Source organism: Cucumis sativus, chromosome 3, assembly GCF_000004075.3.
Source record: "Cucumis sativus cultivar 9930 chromosome 3, Cucumber_9930_V3, whole genome shotgun sequence".
In the NCBI taxonomy this organism is placed as follows: Eukaryota; Viridiplantae; Streptophyta; class Magnoliopsida; order Cucurbitales; family Cucurbitaceae; genus Cucumis; species Cucumis sativus.
This window is the reverse complement of record NC_026657.2, coordinates 37,023,729-37,041,849: the sequence shown is the minus strand read 5'-3', so window position 1 is coordinate 37,041,849 and position 18,121 is coordinate 37,023,729. Positions and strand designations below refer to the sequence as shown.

At 35.1% G+C, this 18,121-nt stretch overlaps 2 protein-coding genes across 2 annotated transcripts; one reads left to right on the top strand and one right to left on the bottom strand.

Annotated features, from left to right (window-relative positions):
• The first annotated feature begins 3,439 nt into the window (after positions 1 to 3,439).
• LOC101222023 (ornithine carbamoyltransferase, chloroplastic) lies at positions 3,440 to 7,441 on the top strand. The gene is made up of 5 exons (XM_004147810.3): positions 3,440 to 3,968; positions 4,390 to 4,724; positions 5,730 to 5,861; positions 5,966 to 6,241; positions 7,070 to 7,441. Exons 1-5 carry the CDS (start codon positions 3,758 to 3,760, stop codon positions 7,250 to 7,252), a joined length of 1,137 nt encoding a protein of 378 aa, XP_004147858.1. The 5' UTR covers positions 3,440 to 3,757; the 3' UTR covers positions 7,253 to 7,441.
• Positions 7,442 to 8,061: 620 nt separating this feature from the next.
• LOC101221326 (auxilin-like protein 1) lies at positions 8,062 to 14,426 on the bottom strand. Its single transcript, XM_031882905.1, has 8 exons — positions 13,779 to 14,426; positions 9,855 to 13,344; positions 9,693 to 9,759; positions 9,494 to 9,591; positions 9,346 to 9,411; positions 9,162 to 9,251; positions 8,901 to 9,077; positions 8,062 to 8,480 (listed from the first exon to the last, which is right to left on the bottom strand). Exons 1-8 carry the CDS (start codon positions 14,126 to 14,128, stop codon positions 8,445 to 8,447), a joined length of 4,374 nt encoding a protein of 1,457 aa, XP_031738765.1. The 5' UTR covers positions 14,129 to 14,426; the 3' UTR covers positions 8,062 to 8,444.
• Between the last annotated feature and the right edge of the window lie 3,695 nt (positions 14,427 to 18,121).

Below are 18,121 nucleotides of genomic sequence, written 5' to 3'. Positions count from 1 at the left end.
TTCGCCCCATCACTATGTCATATATCAATTTCTTCCTCTCTCTCTCTATCTATATTTTACAATTTTAATTGCATATTCAAACTTTAAATTTTGGTAATTCTCCTCTCATAAATATAAATTTATGATAAGCTCACTCAGTTTACTTATACAAGTCTATATCGTCGAAGACTTGTATTTTAGTATATGAATGTTGTTAGTCCATCACTGATAAAGTTGTCTCACTTTCTTGATATGAATCTATCACTAATAGATTTATATTTTAGTTTATCACTGATAGACTCGTCTCACTTCTATTGATGTGTGTTTGTCACTAATAAATTTATATTTTATTTTATTAGAGATGTTAGTCTATCATCGATAGACTCATTTTCACTCTATTAGTCTAAATCTATCACTAAAATTTTCATATTTTAGTCTATCGGTGATGTTAGTGTATCGTTGATAGACTTGTTTCACTCTACTGATATGAGTCTATCACTAATAGATTGATATATTAATCTATTAAAGATGTTGTCACAAGAATGTCGTGTCCCATTTTTTGTGTTTGCTTACTTTTTCATAATTTATTTTTCCTTGTCCACCTCTTAAAATAATAATAAATACTAAAGTTTTTTTAGTGATAAACGTTGTGATTGAATGATAGACTTATATCACTTCAAGACTATCAGTAAATAAAATCAATTGCAGATCATATACTTTTAATCAATAACACAAAATCACACTAACAATAGTACATAAACTAAATACCAATTAAACAATAATAAACTCACATTTCTTTTTATTTTTTGATGAAAATAAAATCAACATATTCATCAATCAATGATAGAAATCTACCGTGGACGGACTTTTATCAAAAACACATTTTAACTTTAATGCTACATATTTTATTTTATATATCAACATATTAGTTTGTGTTGATAAAAAACATAGGGTGATAAAATTTTATCACTTTTTAAATTATATTATTGATAGTGTGCCATCACTAATAGATATCGGTGATAGAAATATATTAGTCATAGCGGTATATCAACAATAGTTTGTTATCACTAGTAGATTGATATACTTCTTTGATAGAATCCTATTTTTTATACAAAAATATTGATGATGATAGTATGGTACCAATAATAGATTTCTATAAGACGAGTCTATCAATAATATGTTGTTATCATCACTATTAGTGATAGACTTATAAAAATTTCATGTCTTCCATGAGTTTTGTTATACTTGCAATTAGCTTCAAAGGAAAAAGAGCATCGATAATAGACTTTTATAAAAACAGTTTTAGATTTCTACACGTGATAGCAGGTGATTAGTGAAGTCTATCACTAGTAGATTGAAAATTTTGTGCCTCACCCATATTTTGGTATCCTTAATTGGTATTTTTTTTCTACAAAGTGCAAGGAGCCCTAATTGTGAAGCGTAAATACAATGGGCCTAAGAGCCAGAGAAGCCCAGTCATTGATACACACTAACCAAAATTAAGAACAGAAAGAGAAAAACAGATGAAGACTCAAGATTAATGAAATTCTCCAAAAATATTGTGGCAAAAGGTAAGATATATTGTTTTAAATTTTCATGTTAATATTTGGTTTTCTTTTTTCACTATTTTTTATTTAGTGTCAAATTTAGGTATGTCATATTATTTTGGAATTAGTGGTTGTTTGGATGGCTTCATCATCTTGAATACTGGACATCATTTTAAGGGTGGAAGGTTCGATAACTCTTAGACTCAATTACAAAACCACTTTCTCCAAATATTTTAACTAAAATTTAATTTAGATCAATATAAAGCCTATAATGTATTGAATTAAGACATTTATAAATAAAAAGTTTCTGCAAAATAATCAAGGTAGGACAACTCACATCTTGCCAAACTATATATATATATATATATATAAAATTAGAGCAAGACTTAATCCTTGCATTTTTCAAACACAAGAGTCCTATCATCTTTTCCAAAAGAAACTCTTACAAGCAAAGTAAATGCAAGTGTTTTTCTATCTCACCACTTTGAATTCTAAGTGAGGTAGGTGTCTTGCATGCAATACGTCACTTGTATACCACATGCAAGAGATAAGTTTTTCAAATCTCAACAACTGTTATTATTTCAATTAGCCTAAGGGCAATATGATAATTTAACATTTAAATCAAATTTAAAGTTTGTCTTTTTCAAGTCCAAAGTTAACATTTTGACTATTTACCATTTTGTCTGTCTTGACTAATTTCGACTTTTCGAGAATGAATTCGCATTCATTTCTCTGAAATTCAAATCACATTTGAATATAAAGTCAGTCAAAGTTACAATCCCCTCACTGTAAATATATTTGTGTTCATGTGATATAACCATGATAAGTAAGTTAATCTTTCATAGATTGTTCATAATCTCGACTAAGTCAAAGTACCGTTTTACCCTCGAGACTATATCTTGCTCCTTAGGTTCCATTGATCTACTATGGAACAATTGGTTTTAGGTCCAACCCATAAACCAAATCCATATCGAGCCAATGAGAGGGTGAGGCCCCTTGTTCAAGACTTGGATTCAGTCTTTAATGGAACAACCTATCTATTATCCTTAAATCATGATAAGAGTGAATTTTGTCTTGCACCATATGTCCCTAGCTATCCACATGGTCGCTTATTGAGCCAGCACCATTGAGTTGCCCTCACTCTAAGAATAATTCTATGGTTCTAGTCTTATGTAAACTATTTACATAGGATGTCCTCATTTCCCTATCTCTACATAAACGATCACACATCATTTTGTACTAACTACAAAACGGGCCACATCTATAGTGTCTCCGGAATAAGGTATCCAACCGTATTCGTATACTATAGACTATTTATGTTATATACTCAAACTGGATCCACATTTTCGTCTCTACATAAAGCTCATGTTTACCTAATAATAACCTCGGATCATTAGTTTATTGACTTTAAGATTATAGTATAATAACGATTTTATTAAATGTAATATGATTACAAACCACCAGTTTTAAGACATAAATTCCAACATATATAAATTTTAAAAGTATTTTGATGTATTTTTCTCCTTATGGAAAACAACCCAAAATAATATTTTACCATATATGAGAAAATACTAAACTAAAATAAACAAAAATTGACATTGGACTCCAATTAAGTGAAAAATAATAATAATAAAAAAAAGAGTTTGAATACAAGTTTTCTTTCCAAAGAAAAGTATACAAGTTATTTGTATGAAGAAACTCAATAATCTTGAATTCCAATTATTAAAAATTTTGAGGTGCATATCCCCTTTACTCACTTTTTTTTTTTTAATTTATTTTTTTGGTTGGGACCAAATCATCACTATGTTTTTGTTTTTTAGTTTCTTCTTCTTCTTATTGTTGTTTGGATGAAATTCCTCTTCCTTTTTTTTATTATTTTGATTAGTCATTTTGATGTAAACATCCGTTTTGCTTTGTTGGTTCCGAAGCCGAAAAGCCATCAACAAAAGCACACAACAATGAATGAATGAGTGAGTGAATGAAGGAAGGAACGAATGAGGAGTGCATAAGGGAAAGCCTCATTTTCATTTTGTTTTATATTGGACTTCCCAAACGAAATTACTTTGACATATAAAATCGGTTGATTCAATACATTTCCAAAAAACTACAAAATCAAACCTACCAGATTCTACCTCCTCCGATTCCGATACTTATACTCCTCCGCTAATCGGAATCGGTACTTCCCATAACCCTCCATTTCCATTTCCATTTCCATTTCCCACCCCGAAGCAATGGCAGCCCTCTGCTCTCACTCCACTATTCCATCTCATAAACACTCCCTCTCTACTCACTTCTGCTCCACCAACTCTCTTCCGCCACCCCTCAAGTTTTTTGGTCGCCTTTCCGCCTTTCCTCTCCCTTCTCCCTCTAGGTTTCCTCTTCCTTTTCCTTCTATCTCTTGCCACGCCTCTGCTACTTCACCTCCTTCCCTCCAATCCAAAGGTGCATCTCTTTCTTTTATTCCACTTCCTTCTTTACCATTTTCTTTCTATAATTTTCATTTCCACTTAGTTCTTTCCGTTTCTTGCTTAATTCACTTACAAGTTAGGGTTTATGGACTGCGTGCGATCATACAATCTATATTGCTCCATCACCGTTCTTATGTGGTTTATGAGTTTGGATTAAGCATACACTACATAATCAAACTTCTCTGCAGCCAATTTATCTCCAATGATTGTCAAGATCGGCTCTCTTACTTGCTTGAGAACAGATTATTGTAGTGTTTCTGGATACAAGTTTTCCTCAAGGGATACAATTTTTCTTCTTCTTTTATCTTTTGTAAATGCATGTAATTTTTTATTAATCGACGGATGTGTGCTGTAAATTGTCTGACGTTTTTGCTCTGTTGTATTGTTTATCACAGTGAAAACAGAGAAGAAGGATTTCCTTCACCTCAGCGATTTTGATAAATCCACCCTCTTGAAGATCTTAGACCGTGCAGTTGAAGTTAAGGCGCAACTGAAATCTGGTGATAGGTCATTTCTCCCATTTAAAGGGAAGACAATGGCGATGATCTTTGCAAAACCATCCATGAGAACCAGAGTTTCATTTGAGACTGGTTTCTTCTTGCTAGGGGGCCATGCCATATATTTAGGGCCTGACACTATCCAAATGGGTAAAAGAGAGGAAACTAGGGATATTGCTCGTGTTTTGTCTCGCTATAATGATGTCATCATGGCTCGTGTATTTGGTCACCAGGTATTGTGGTCAGTTTAGTACCTTCTTAGTTCCTACTGACAACGTGTTGGGTTATGAACATGGATAATATCTGCTATGTGTGTACTTGATCAAAGCTACCTTTGCCTTCTCGAAATTGTTGTTTTGTCACAATATTAATGAAGCAAAAATAAAGGCGGTTGACTTTAGGGCATATTAGTGGTGTTTTGTGAAAAGTTTTTTCAAGCCAAGTATGGCTTAATGATGTTTGTTTTTTGTATTACCTTCTGTTTTCTATAGACAACCTGTTGATTGAATTTCTAAATGAAAATGAAACACAGGCAACAATTGCTTAAGTCTTCCTTGTGACAGACCCTTATTAGTTATTATTTCATATTTCAGTTGACTCAATAATTGAAGGAATTTAAGTATGCTTAAGATTTCTCTTCTGATAGATAGCTATGTAGAATTATTCATCTATGATTTAATGAAGTTTATGTATTTATTGTGATGAAGTCACTTGTTTTATGATATTGACTGCATTGTGGGACATTAAGGTGGGAATCTTGGCCTGTTAGTGTATGAGAATCTGCATTTAGCCACAAGACTACTATGATGCATATCTATTCAGGTATGTATAGAACTAGTCACATATTGGTTTGTCTGTAAATAATTTTACTAGTAGAAAAACTTACGTGACAGGCCAGATACTGATTCTTTGGTCATCTAGTTGGTGGCCTATTCCAATTGGAAAGATGTCTGAGGAGGAAATAATCTTATTATTTGGACTTTTTTTTTCTCTCATTGGTGGGCTTTTATTTAGGGACAACTCAAGACATAGTCAAGAGCTTTTAATCATCTGCAAATACTCCAAGCTACCATAAGAAATGAAGGAAAAGGGATAGTTTTAACTAGTGGCATATTGTCAGCATTGACATATATTAGTGGGCCGTAATTTCTTCTGTTTCATTAATCCATTGTCTTCTATTAGTAATCTAGTAGTCCAGATGTCTCTATACTGGTCATCATACTACTATTTTGTTGCAGGATATTCTTGATTTAGCTAAATATTCCACCGTACCGGTAATAAATGGCCTGACGGATTACAACCATCCATGTCAAGTAATGGCTGATGCACTCACTATGATTGAACACATTGGCAAGTTAGAAGGAACTAAGGTTTGGCTTTTCCCTCTATGTTTCGTTCTAGGAGATATAAAATATACAATTATAATATTTGTATTTTGTGCCAATAAACTGAACGGCTGATGATGAAAATTTAGGTCGTGTATGTTGGAGATGGAAATAACATGGTGCACTCATGGTTGTTGCTGGCATCAGTTGTACCCCTCCACTTTGTTTGTGCGTGTCCTAAAGGTTTTGAGCCAGATAAGAATACAGTTGAAAAGGCCCGACAAGCTGGAGTTAGCAAGATTGAGATTACCAATGATCCCAAGGAAGCAGTGAAAGGAGCTGATGTTGTATACTCAGATGTCTGGGCCAGCATGGGACAAAAAGAGGAGGCTGATTATCGGCGCCAAGTGTTTCAAGGCTTCCAGGTACTTGTAGCGTTATCTTTCTAATGAATTCAGTTCAAGCTAATTAACTGTCAATGACGATGCTATAAAAAAATGTTAGTAGAGATGAACATGCTTAGACTTGATACTGAATTATTCTGATTTTTTTTAATCTTTTATGCTATCTTTTGGGATGGAATATTAAATAAATTGCCACTTGTCTGCCTTTTTCCATGTCGAATACCTCACAGCTAACAACTAGTTCACATGTTCATCCCTCATTTTGTATCTCTGTTAGCAGTAACCTGAGTTGGAAGTAATATTAGCACTGATGAAAAAATGTAGTTGATGCAACATGGTCTGCACAAATTAATTTAGTGAAAACAATTGTGGAAGGAATGTTAAAACACTTTTTCTAGCCAGTGAAATTCAATCGACGAAATGCAGAAATGATCACAAAAAAAAATCGTACTTGAGTTCAGCTTAAACTTATAGGCTCAATAAAGTTTCATATCTGAAGTTTGTTGCAAATTAACTCTCTGCTCAAATGGATGCCGTGTCCAACCAACCAAACTCAAACCTTCCCTCCAAACACCCCAGTGTAGAATCACTTCAGCTTCTTCCCATTTTGTCTCTTTTATATCGTATAGATCGAAACATTGCTGTGCTCTTTGAATACAGAATAGTCACTGGACACAAATATTGGAGACTTTTATTCTTCCATTTCTTATTTTGTGATATTTAAGATGCATATGGTATGTTAAATATTGGAGACCATGACCTTGCTTGAAAAAGATGTGTTCTATAAGTTGTGGTATAGTTAGTTAATGGAAGCTGAAATAACATTGTTATATGCATTAATTGTTGTAGGTTAACGAAGAGCTGATGAACTTAGCAGGTTCAAAGGCTTATTTCATGCATTGCCTACCAGCAGAGAGAGGCGTAGAGGTAACAGATGGAGTAATTGAGGCTCCTAACTCCATTGTCTTTCCTCAAGCTGAGAATCGAATGCATGCGCAGAATGCTATAATGCTTCATGTTCTTGGCTTATGATTGTGTCAGTCAGCATCTAATCATGCAATTTTGCCAATTTATGTTTCAATAATACCATATGCCAAAGTTGGCTTCTGATCTCTACTACTTTTTTTGTACTGTCTATTTTGTTTCTCGCACGTAACCAGGAACCCACTTTTTTGCAATTGGAATTTGTCACGAGCCTCCCCTTTTGCTTTTTCTTCCTTAGTCAAAATGTTATGACCTAAGCATTTGGATTCTTCACATGCACCCTCTAGATTAAATTATATTAGTGTCGTAGGGATTGAACCTCCTAACACTAATCAAACATATTTTTATGCCCCATAATTCTCCCAGCAAATACAAGTATATTAGTAGAACAATAAGAAGGAATACATTTGAGCAATTGTGGCCTTTTGAGAGAATCCATGACTCATCGAATTGCACTGAGGTATTGACAATGAGTCTCAAATATCTCACGTCAGTATCAATAACCAAACTAATTTTGGACATTGCTGTCTGTTTGATATCCAAACTCATGTCTGTTTCATCGATTATCTTTCATTCTATATGGATTATGCGTAAAATAATGGTAGTCCCTTCAATGCCATGATGTTTAACATTTTGTTGTGCTAATTGGCAGCCATCTTCAGTAGTGTTTATTGGCCAAAACATTATTTTATAGCATCTTTACACCTAAAGAAATGTGGACAATATTCAAAATTCATTGCTTAACCATCTAATTAATCTCTTTCAACATCTAATTTCAAAAATGTGATTTAAAAAAATGAGTTTAATAAACAATTTAATGGGTATATATATATAAATACATATATTAACATTTAAAATATAAAAATATTGATTATATTAGCAATAAAACGATATTTTACATCAACTAACTTTCATTATGAAACCAAAGCAAATAGAGCTCAATTGGCATGCCAACCATCTAAAATAAAATTTGAGTGGCAAATGTAAGTGATGAACAACCACCACCGGATTCTTTCCACTAAAATGATTTAAACTAAAGAGAAATGTCACCCTATCTCCCCTCCTCCACCATATGACCAAATGGTCACTAACAGATATAGATTACAAATTGAAAGAATTGTGTTGCATTTCGTTTCCCATTGTAACTGCCTTCAAAGAATACGCTATGGTTAGTAGGCATAACAATGAATAATGATGCAATTAAAATGAAATTTAGGAAGTAACTCGACCGATCATGTTGCTATCTTTCCTCCACGTTGAACCTGTTCCATGCAGCCTGTTCACAACACATTCCAAGTTCATCAAAATTTGGACAACTTATTTCATTTGGTCCAAAAATAAACTCCAATCAACTTAAAAAAAAGAACACCAAATTCAATAATACATCATTCCAAGCCCCATAATAATTGATATGGTGTGTAATTCGGAGATCTAACATGTTCTAAAATCATTTCAAGTCTACTGATAACAAACACAGACCCTAAGTTGTTAAATTTTTTGGACAGTAGACGTGAGAGCAAGAGAAACTCACTCCTAAAAAGGCCACTTGAGGTTTAAGGGTTTTGGCGTATAAAGGTGACAATTAATCACCTTTTGTTGTATAGTTCATTAACTTTTTACCAAATTCCTAATAAAAAAAATTAACTTAACCTAAATGCCAGCATAAATTCATTAATGTGATAAATTTAGTGCATACCTTCAAAAGATCAAAAACCTTTTCGCATATGTACTTTTGTTGAATGGTTGCACCACGTTGTTGCAATTTGTCAGGATGAACGGAAAGAGTTGCTCTACGGTAAGCTTTCTTGACAGCAGCAGTCGTGATGATATCTGTTAGAGGGACTGCCTGCCACCCACTGTCAGGCCCAAGAATCTGTCGATATAATAAACAATTAAGTTCTGATTATAATATCCAAATGAGAGAAGAACAATAACAAGGCACAAAATGTTAGCTTACATATTGAAGAGTTGAGAGCAATGCACGCAGATTTCCCTCCTTCCCACTTGACCACCGTTTAACTTCAGCATCTAGAGATTCCGCAAGTCTCTGTTCCAGTTAAAAGATTTGGAACTGTTAAACGAACTATCTAATGAGAAGCTAAACTTACTCCTTCAAACTGTTAAAAAAACGTGTAATTTACATTTCTCTCTTCCTGTTCTTTTTGTGCAAGAATGTCACGAATGTTCTTCTCTGCAAGAGCTTTTGCCTGAAATGGAAAAGGAAAATAGCATGAAATGTGGTTTCTGCAGTCAAAATTTTGAATAGATCACAACTTGAACAGGACTTACCACACGCTCAACGGTTCGTTGATGCCTCTCCAACCTGGCTTTACATCTTTGAGCTGATTCCCCAGAAGATCCCACCTCTCTCTCTGAAGAGTCAGCGCCTTTATCAAGTGACAAATTGTTCAGAAGAATAAGTTTTTATTGTTATAATAGTGAAATCTTTAGGCAGCGTTGCTAAAAAAAGTAATTGGTGCATACTCACCTCCAAGGTTAAATGAATTCGCATGCCTGAAATTGTTGGAAGAACCTGGGCCTTTTGGCTGAGAGTCCTGAACATAAGTGCTTTTCAACGTTAATCACTACTAGGTGCCCTTTTAACTGTTTGTGAACAATATAAAAAACGCAGTGTAAAAATAGTACTCACACTAAATGAAAAACTCTTCTTTACTCTGCTATCTCCAGCGGCACCATGTAATTTTTCGGCAACAATCTTGTCAGCAAGATTTCGTGCCTCAGAAATGGCCTTCTCAGACATAGCTTTTTCTAAAGCACGCTCCCTAGCCTCAGCAGTAGCCATTTCAACAGCAGCACGTTGAGCTTTTAATTTGGCTTCCTTTGAAACCTTATCAGCAGAAGGCTTATGATTGGTCTCTATGGAAACCTTCCCTGAGCGATCACGTGCCTCAGCCATTACTCTTCTACGGGTGTCAGCAGAAGCTCTCCCGGCAGCGGCCCTCTCTCGGGCTTCTACAAATGCCCTTTCACGGGCCTCACGAATTGCTCTTTCTACAGCTAATCTCTCTCTCTCTTTCTCCTTTTCTTTGGCTTCATCAATTTTTCTCTGCCGTCCCTTGATCACTTCAGCTTCTTTCTCAAATGTTTCATGGAATACATTCTCCTCCTCCATTAAATGGGTCGCTTGATCATTCTCCCCAGTTTCTAAGATACTTTGATTTGCCAAATTCTCAGCTAATTTCTCTACTACCTCTTTAGCTTGAGACAAACCACGAGCTGCTGTCTCACTGTTGAATTTGGATTCAACCCCTGCTTCTCTTGTCTGCATGTCAGCATTAGTTTCAGTTTCACCCAGGATTGGGGTCGTTTGATGATCCTCATTATTTGTAACCTTTTGGCTAGTACTAATTTCCTGTTCCATGTCAGCTAAATTTTCTTTACTTTCAGAACTTCCAGACGAATTAACTTCTAAATTTTCCAAGTGAGCTGCATATTCCAACTCTTCGTCAGAGGAATCACTAGCTTCCATTTCATCCTCTGTCACGTGATAACTCTCCTCACTTTCTCTTGAACTTTGACTTGTTTTGATCATATGAATTATTCCTGAATCTATTTCAATCGTGCCAGATTGGCTACCTGCTCTATTATTGTTCTCATTCGAGTCTAACTGCATTTCCTTTTTCAATACATAATCAGTTTCACTTTCTTCTACTTTGATGGTTGCTTGATAGTTCTCCTGAGTTGCTTCAGCAATTATTCTCGTGACCATTTCCTCCATTGCCTCTTCACTGACTTTCTTGTTATCTTCAGATGTACTAGGCTCATTGCTTGCTTCAATATTGATATTATTTGCAGTTCGGAACGTCACTTCTTCATTTGAATTGTTGTCATCATTTTCTTTGTTTGTTGAGAATTCAATTTCCTCTATATTTCTCTCAATTTCTCTAAATTCTGGAGCCAAAGCTTCTTTATATTTCTGCCCCAATTTAATATCGATCACACCAAAATCCACCCCATTTTGGATTATAACAGGGCTTATGTGTGAATGATCCATCCTAATTTTAAATTCTCTACGTTTAAGTGCATCCTCGGCCAGGGAAAACAATTCAAAAGGCAACCTATCCTCCATGTCACCCTCTGTAATTGTCTCAGATTCATTACTTTCAAATTCAAAGGAAACTTTTTCTACATCTTTTGAATTATCAATGTCTCGGTATGCAGGTTGGTCAAGAATCACTTCCACTTCTTCCATACTTTCTATAAAATCACTAGCTTCCTGATCTTCTGAGAGTTTGCTAACCTCATCCTGCTTACATGAACCATCTTGTAATTCAATTTTACTCTCGGTATTCCGATTGTCTAGCGTTGCTTTTACAATGCTCTCTGGTACTCCACATTCACCAATGTTTATTTGTCTAAGAACATGTTCAATCTCATGATTGAACAAATGAAAGGAAATCCCTTCAATTATCTCATCATCCTGTTTGTTTTCTTGAAGGCTGCTTAGTTTCAATTCGCCACTTTCTTCCATGACATGAGAATCTTTGCCATCATCATGGAAGTCATCAATCAAATTTATATTTCTTTCGTCTTCATTAGTTTTGTCTAATATCTTTTCAACATTATTTTCAATTTGCACAGTATTTGTTTCCATCTCCTTTTCTTCTTGTTGGCAGATATGTCTTACTTCCTCCACCCCCCATTGATGGGCCTTAAAATGGGTCTCCATATCATTCTCTTCCTCCATCTCCCTGTTTGCGAACTCCTCGTGATCTTTTGTTACTTTAAGTTCTTCCAGCAATTCCACACATTTCTTATGCTCCATTGATGATTCAACTTTCATGTTCGTTTCTAGCTGATTTTGGTTTTGGCCAAATTTCATTTTATCTTCTACATGCTCAACGACACCTAGAACTGACTTTAATTTGCTCATAAGGATGCCTTTGACTACACTTAAGTTTATGCCACCTTCCTCCGGTCCAGCCTCTTTGACCACAACCAAGCTATCACCAGACTCTCCAGGATTCTCAAATGTTTTCTTCAATCCATTGTTTCCTTGCCATTCATATCCATCTGCATTGTCTTCCTTGACAGGTTCCAGTTCTTCTGCCTCGTCTTCACCAAAAGACCTAGGTTCATAAAATTGTTCTTCTGCATCTAATTCTTCACCCTCTTCCTCCCTACATTCAACTTCTGTCATCTTAAATTCCATATTATTTGTTCCTGAGGCATTTAAATTTTCCCTCACTGCACTTTGAGTGACAGGACATTCTGTAGTTGAATTCTGTCTCCTGATTTCAGCAACCGCTTGCTCCAAAGTATCCACTTTTCGACAAGTTTCCCCAGCCACCTTCTCTTGGCATGTGCCCGAATTGTTTGAAGTTTTTACTACCCTTTTCTCTTCAGAGGTTAGCCTCCTAGAAGAACTTGCTTTTTTATGTTTTTGAAGTCCGGCAGTTTTCCTTCTTTCCATCGACTCCTTGGCAATTTTTATACTTTCCTGAGCAGCGTCAATTGCTTTTCTCAAAGCTGCAACAGAGGCAGCAGCAACTGGATTCACCTCCACATCCTCACCAAAATATGGCGGTGAAGAACCGTCGCAAGGATCTTTAGAATGTTCAAAAGCTTCAGACTTTAAACCAGTTGTTCTCCCTGAAAATCCCGCATCTATACCAAACTTAGGCAGAAAATTACATTTTGGTGGAGTGTCAGGATTCTGAACCCCTTGATCCACCTCATACCCATTGAATAACTTATCAGCTGAATCTGATCTAAACCACCCAGTTCTGCTCTGGGAATTGGTTGGATTACTAGACTTAAATACCTGTTCACTATCACCAGAAATTGGAAGATAAGACTTATCTGCCGCTTCAGTATTCCCAATGTTTTCTGGGCGAATATTATTCAATTTTTCGGACGATGGCATACCAGTTCCAGACATCTGTACAGGAGATTGTTGATCAATTACACATGAAAAACCTGGAATGGCATGGGGAAGAGCTACATGAGCTGTCTCGGCAGAATAACTTTTGTTTCCTTGGTTGATCTTTTGATATGACACGCTGAATTTCTCCATTCTATCAAGTGGTTGAGATGAAGCTTCACGGGTGGAAAAGTTACTTTCCTTTTCATACTGAGAAGAATTTTCAGCTGCCGTGGATCCTCTTCCAGCAGAGATCCTACGTTATAGCAACAATGAAGAAACTTCACTAATACAAATAAAATCACCATGTTCATTGTTCTTTAATGGTTTGTTTTCTCTTGTCCTTGGAAGTGAGGGCAACAGAAAGAAATGGTATCAAAACCCACCAACAAAAATTGGGGAAAAAAATATCGTTCCAAGAACTCCAAACCAATTCTCTCGAACTTAAAACACAAAGTACAGTTTGATCCAACAATTCTTTGTATTAATTCTCTATTTGCACGATATAGCCTAAGCATATCTAATTAAATCTCACTCTCTACCTACTCCCTCAACAAAACGAAACAATTTTGGAAATTAAATGAATGAATTGAAGGACAAACAGGTAATTAAATGGAAAGCATTCTGCTAAAGGTTAAGTTCCTCATTTTCAAAATAGCTTGCATATTAAGAAAGAAAACAGAAGCTTACCGAGTTTTCTGAGAAAACGAATTTGTTTTGTTTGCCTCCACCAGAAGCTCCTCATAAGGTATGGCGAAATTTAACTCATCAAAGCCACCAAAAATCTTCGAATATTCAACTTTCGAAGTACGAACATCAACCGGAAACTTCTTATCGCTCAGTGCCGGAACATCGAGAATCGGAATCGAAGAAACTCGGGAACCGCCAAAAATCTCTCTGTAGTCCTCAACTCGAGCAGAGAAGACCGGAGCTCCGTGCTTCGACGGAGCAGCAAAGACGCCATCGTAGGCCGATTTATCGTTGAAACTACGAGCATTAGAAAACTTGTTGTAGACAGTTGAGGAGGCTCGATAGTCCATAGAGGAAGGCAGAAGGTGGAAGGTCGGGTCCGATGAGATATTCGAGTTCCTGAAATTCTTCTCCCTCGGGTGTTACTGTGCAGCAGAGTTTACATAGTCAAAGAAGAGAGAGTGAAGAAAGCGAGAGGGAGGGAGAGAGAAGTTGCCAAGAAAGTGGGGGGGGGAAAGGAAATGTGGTCTGAGGGTGAAGAGGCCACGTAGTTGGTGAGTAAAGAAGGGAAGGGGTGGATGGTGAGCGGCGGTGGGCGTGGGAGGTGGGAGGTGGTGGGCAGGCGGAGGTAGTAAACGTCATTAAGTGGAATTTAATTGGGCTTTTGTACTGTGAAGATTCACCGTGGATGTTTGTTCCTGTGGAACGTGTACCAAATTCACGCAAATCGATACACACAGTGGCACAATTGTAATTACAATTATCACTTTCGAACCTTTTTGGAAACCTCACAATTTTACTCTCTTACTTCCAACTCATCCATAGCTGTCAAAAAAGAAAAACAACAACTCACCAAACGATGCCGTATTACCAATTAGTATTTTGGAACAAAATTAATATTTTGTTTTCTTTTAAGAAAAAGAGAAAACATTAGAGAAAGAAATTATGCATTTGAATATAAAATAATGAGAATAATAATTAAATTAGGGTATAGTAAGAGGGGATGTGGGGTTGTTTTGAAAATTGAAATGGATATTGGTGTTAATTTCTATATCTTCACATACCACAACCAAAGTCATAAAAAATAAATACCCAAACGGCGAAACCATACCACCATTCATTGCTTTTATTATTGTTTCCTATTTTCAAAATCTATTTATTTTTTATTATACCCTTTTATATTTATTATAAAACTTTCCTAATTAACTAACTACAATCAACATATACTTCTTTTTGGCCAAAGTAATTATTAACCCAAAATTTTATAAATTTTGTTTGTCATCCAAATTTTGGTTTACAAGACAAAGAATTTGATAGAAAACAAAAATGATTTTTTTTTTTTTATGTATTCTATAACTTGTTTTGTTCCAATTTAAAATTTTAATATTTGAATTCGAACATTTAAAATCTGTTTTAGGTTGCCAATTTCATAATGCAGTCATTTTCATAAATGTAACAAACTCGTAAAATATTTATGTCTCGTGTAACAAAATGCAAAAGTCCATGATCGAAATAATCATTTTTCATTGTGGGCTATGGACTTTTTTCGTTTATAGAATTGTTCTATACGGTATAAAATATCCACCATGGCCGACAGTGACAAAATAGATATGGAACTTCCTTCCATATCTTTCGAGGGGGTTGGTGAGGTTACTATTGATAGTAAAGTTAATGAGGCACAATTGACTGATGAGGTTACTAATGATACTAATGTTAACGAGGCACAGTTGGTTGATGAGGTTCTTGTTAAAACTAATGTTAAATTTAAAATTGCAAGATTATTGCATACAATTATCAAGAAAAGTCCATCTCTCACTTCACTCTCACCACATAATTATCATGCTCCCTCGAGTGTTCCTTTTCCTATAGCACATTATGTTAGTTGTGACAAATTTACAGTACAAGACCAAGTTTTCCTTGCACATTTATCTACAAGTGTTGAACCATTATCCTCAAAAAATGCTATGAAGGATGTTAGATGGCGTACTGCAATGCAAACAAAAATTCGTGCTTTAGAAGATAACGGCACTTGGGGCCACGAAAAAAATTTCTTATGATAAGAAAGCTCTTGGAAGTAGATGGGTATACAAGATTAAATATAACTCGGATGGAAGTCTTTGAGAGATTCAAGGCTACATTAGTTATTTTTGGAAATCATCAAGTTGAAGGGATTGAGTATAATGAAAAAAATGCTCCCGTTGCAAAATTGGTGACAGTTTAAAATTTTCTAACTATAGATGTTGAACTTTTCTAACTATAGATGCATGTTCATAATGCTTTTCTTCCTAGTGACTTAGATGAAAAAGTATATATGAAACTCTCTTATGGATTCTACTAATTCCACTATAGTTTGATGTCTTTGTAAATCATTAAATGGTTTATGCGAAGCTCCTCCGTATTAGCTCACAAAGCTTGTGTCATCTTTAAAAGGGTATGATTCTCTGGTTCAGTTCTATTTTGATTATTCACTATTCACTATTCACTTCTACTAAAAGGACCATACAACTAAATGTTTTAGTGTTTACTAATGCTTTAATAATTTCTGGTAATGATTCTTCTGCGGTAACAAATTTCAAGTCATATTTAAGCAAGTGCTTCCATACGAAGGATCTCAACGAGCTCAAATATTTTTTTGGTATTGAAGTTGCTATATGTATGCACCTTCTAGTATGTTTTTATGTGATTGAAAATATGCTCTTGATGTCATATAAGAAACTGGATTATTAGGTTAGTTGCATGTGCTACAGGATCTTGTCTCTCGGATATTGAGCCCTATCATCGAATGGTTGGCCATTTAATTTATTTGGAAGTCACGCGTTCGAACTTAGCTTACTTGGTGAACGTTTGCAACAACCAAGGCAAGATCATTGAGATGTTGCTTTATGATCAGTTGTTTGGAATTTGAAGAAATCTCTAGGCCAAAGAATTCTATTACGTTTCAACCATGAGTTGGCTCTAACTGGTTGGTGTGATCGGATTGGGTAGCATGATCCATCAGTTGTTGGTTTGTGTTTTTAGGCAAATCCTCAATTTCATGGAAGGCTAAGAAACAACATACGGTCGCTCGTTCTTTTGTCGAGGTCAAATATCGTTCTATGACTTCCATTACATGTGAATTAAAATAGTTGAAAGTGATTCTTCTTTTTTGTGATAGCAAGTTTATATTACATATGGCGCACAATTCAGTGTTTCATGAACACACCAAACACATTGAAGTTGATTGTCATTTTGTTTGAGATGCAATTAAGGAAGCAGTTTGAGTTTCTACTAGACCAAGTCGAGCATTTTCAATTTGTATGTGAACTTTAGGAATCTAACCGTTGTATAATTTACTTTTCAATTTTATAAATTCCTCTAATTGTGGGATTTAAGTTGGTTATATATACCTTCTTAATGGATCAAAATAAGATGAAGAAAAAGGAACCCCAAAATTCCTTTGTCATTTACAGCAAAAGTAATCTATTAAAAGTTAAATAATTAAAAATATTTAGTCCCAAATTCGAATCGTGTTCCAACGCATACGCTCATCCGCCATCGCATTGCTATCGACAATGTCACCTCATCTTCCCCTTTGGCTTCATCCATGTTATTTGCTTCTTGGACAAGCACTTACCACTTTTCTGCTAACACATCAAATATGGACTTTTGAACCAGAAATCACTTAGCTTATACAATTTTTTGTTAGTGGTTGAGGAAACTTTTAGAACTGAGATCCAAAATTGGTAGATTTTATCGAAGGGGAGAAGAGATAAAATTTTGCATCACACCAATTCCATTCCAAATCCAATCAATAGAGTTCATTCAAAAGACTAACCAAAAAAACACAAATAATAATAATCGTCCAAATTTTAGTTTTGGATTAAATTAAACATGGAAGTAGGCTATTGTTGGATTCAATCTATTTGAATTCTTTAATTCGACGTTTAATTGTTTTCATCTTCTTCATGTTGAATAACATGATGATGTATTTTTTATCTAAATTGTATCTTTTGAAACATCAAGTACTAAATAGATATCAATTTGAAACTTAAGAGACCAAGAGTGCACTTTGCCCTGATAAGTATTATTGTAAAGTTAAGCTTCAACCTCGTAAATCATAATTTGCACAATTTATGTATTCCATTATTCTCAAGAAACGAAAAAGACATAAATAAAGACAACAACCTTCTATGACATTTTGAATGAATTAAAAGGTTTGCTTACATTAACCTAAATTTAATTTTGAAAGAAAATTCTATTACCATAAAATTGTTATATAGGTGAAGGATTGAGGGTGACAAAGTATTCTGAGGGCTGGTTTAGACATATAACTCAAAATCCACGAGAGTGACCCAAGCCTAAGG

Coding starts and splice junctions, on each gene's coding strand:
- LOC101222023 (XM_004147810.3), top strand. CDS start 3,758: ATGGCAGCCCTCTGCTCTCACTCCACTATTCCATCTCATAAACACTCC. Junction 4,725..5,729: donor CTCGTGTATTTGGTCACCAG/GTATTGTGGTCA, acceptor ATTTTGTTGCAG/GATATTCTTGATTTAGCTAA. Junction 5,862..5,965: donor GCAAGTTAGAAGGAACTAAG/GTTTGGCTTTTC, acceptor ATGAAAATTTAG/GTCGTGTATGTTGGAGATGG.
- LOC101221326 (XM_031882905.1), bottom strand. CDS start 14,128: ATGGACTATCGAGCCTCCTCAACTGTCTACAACAAGTTTTCTAATGCT. Junction 9,592..9,692: donor GAATTCATTTAACCTTGGAG/GTGAGTATGCAC, acceptor CACTTGATAAAG/GCGCTGACTCTTCAGAGAGA. Junction 9,252..9,345: donor AAGAACAGGAAGAGAGAAAT/GTAAATTACACG, acceptor TAACTGGAACAG/AGACTTGCGGAATCTCTAGA.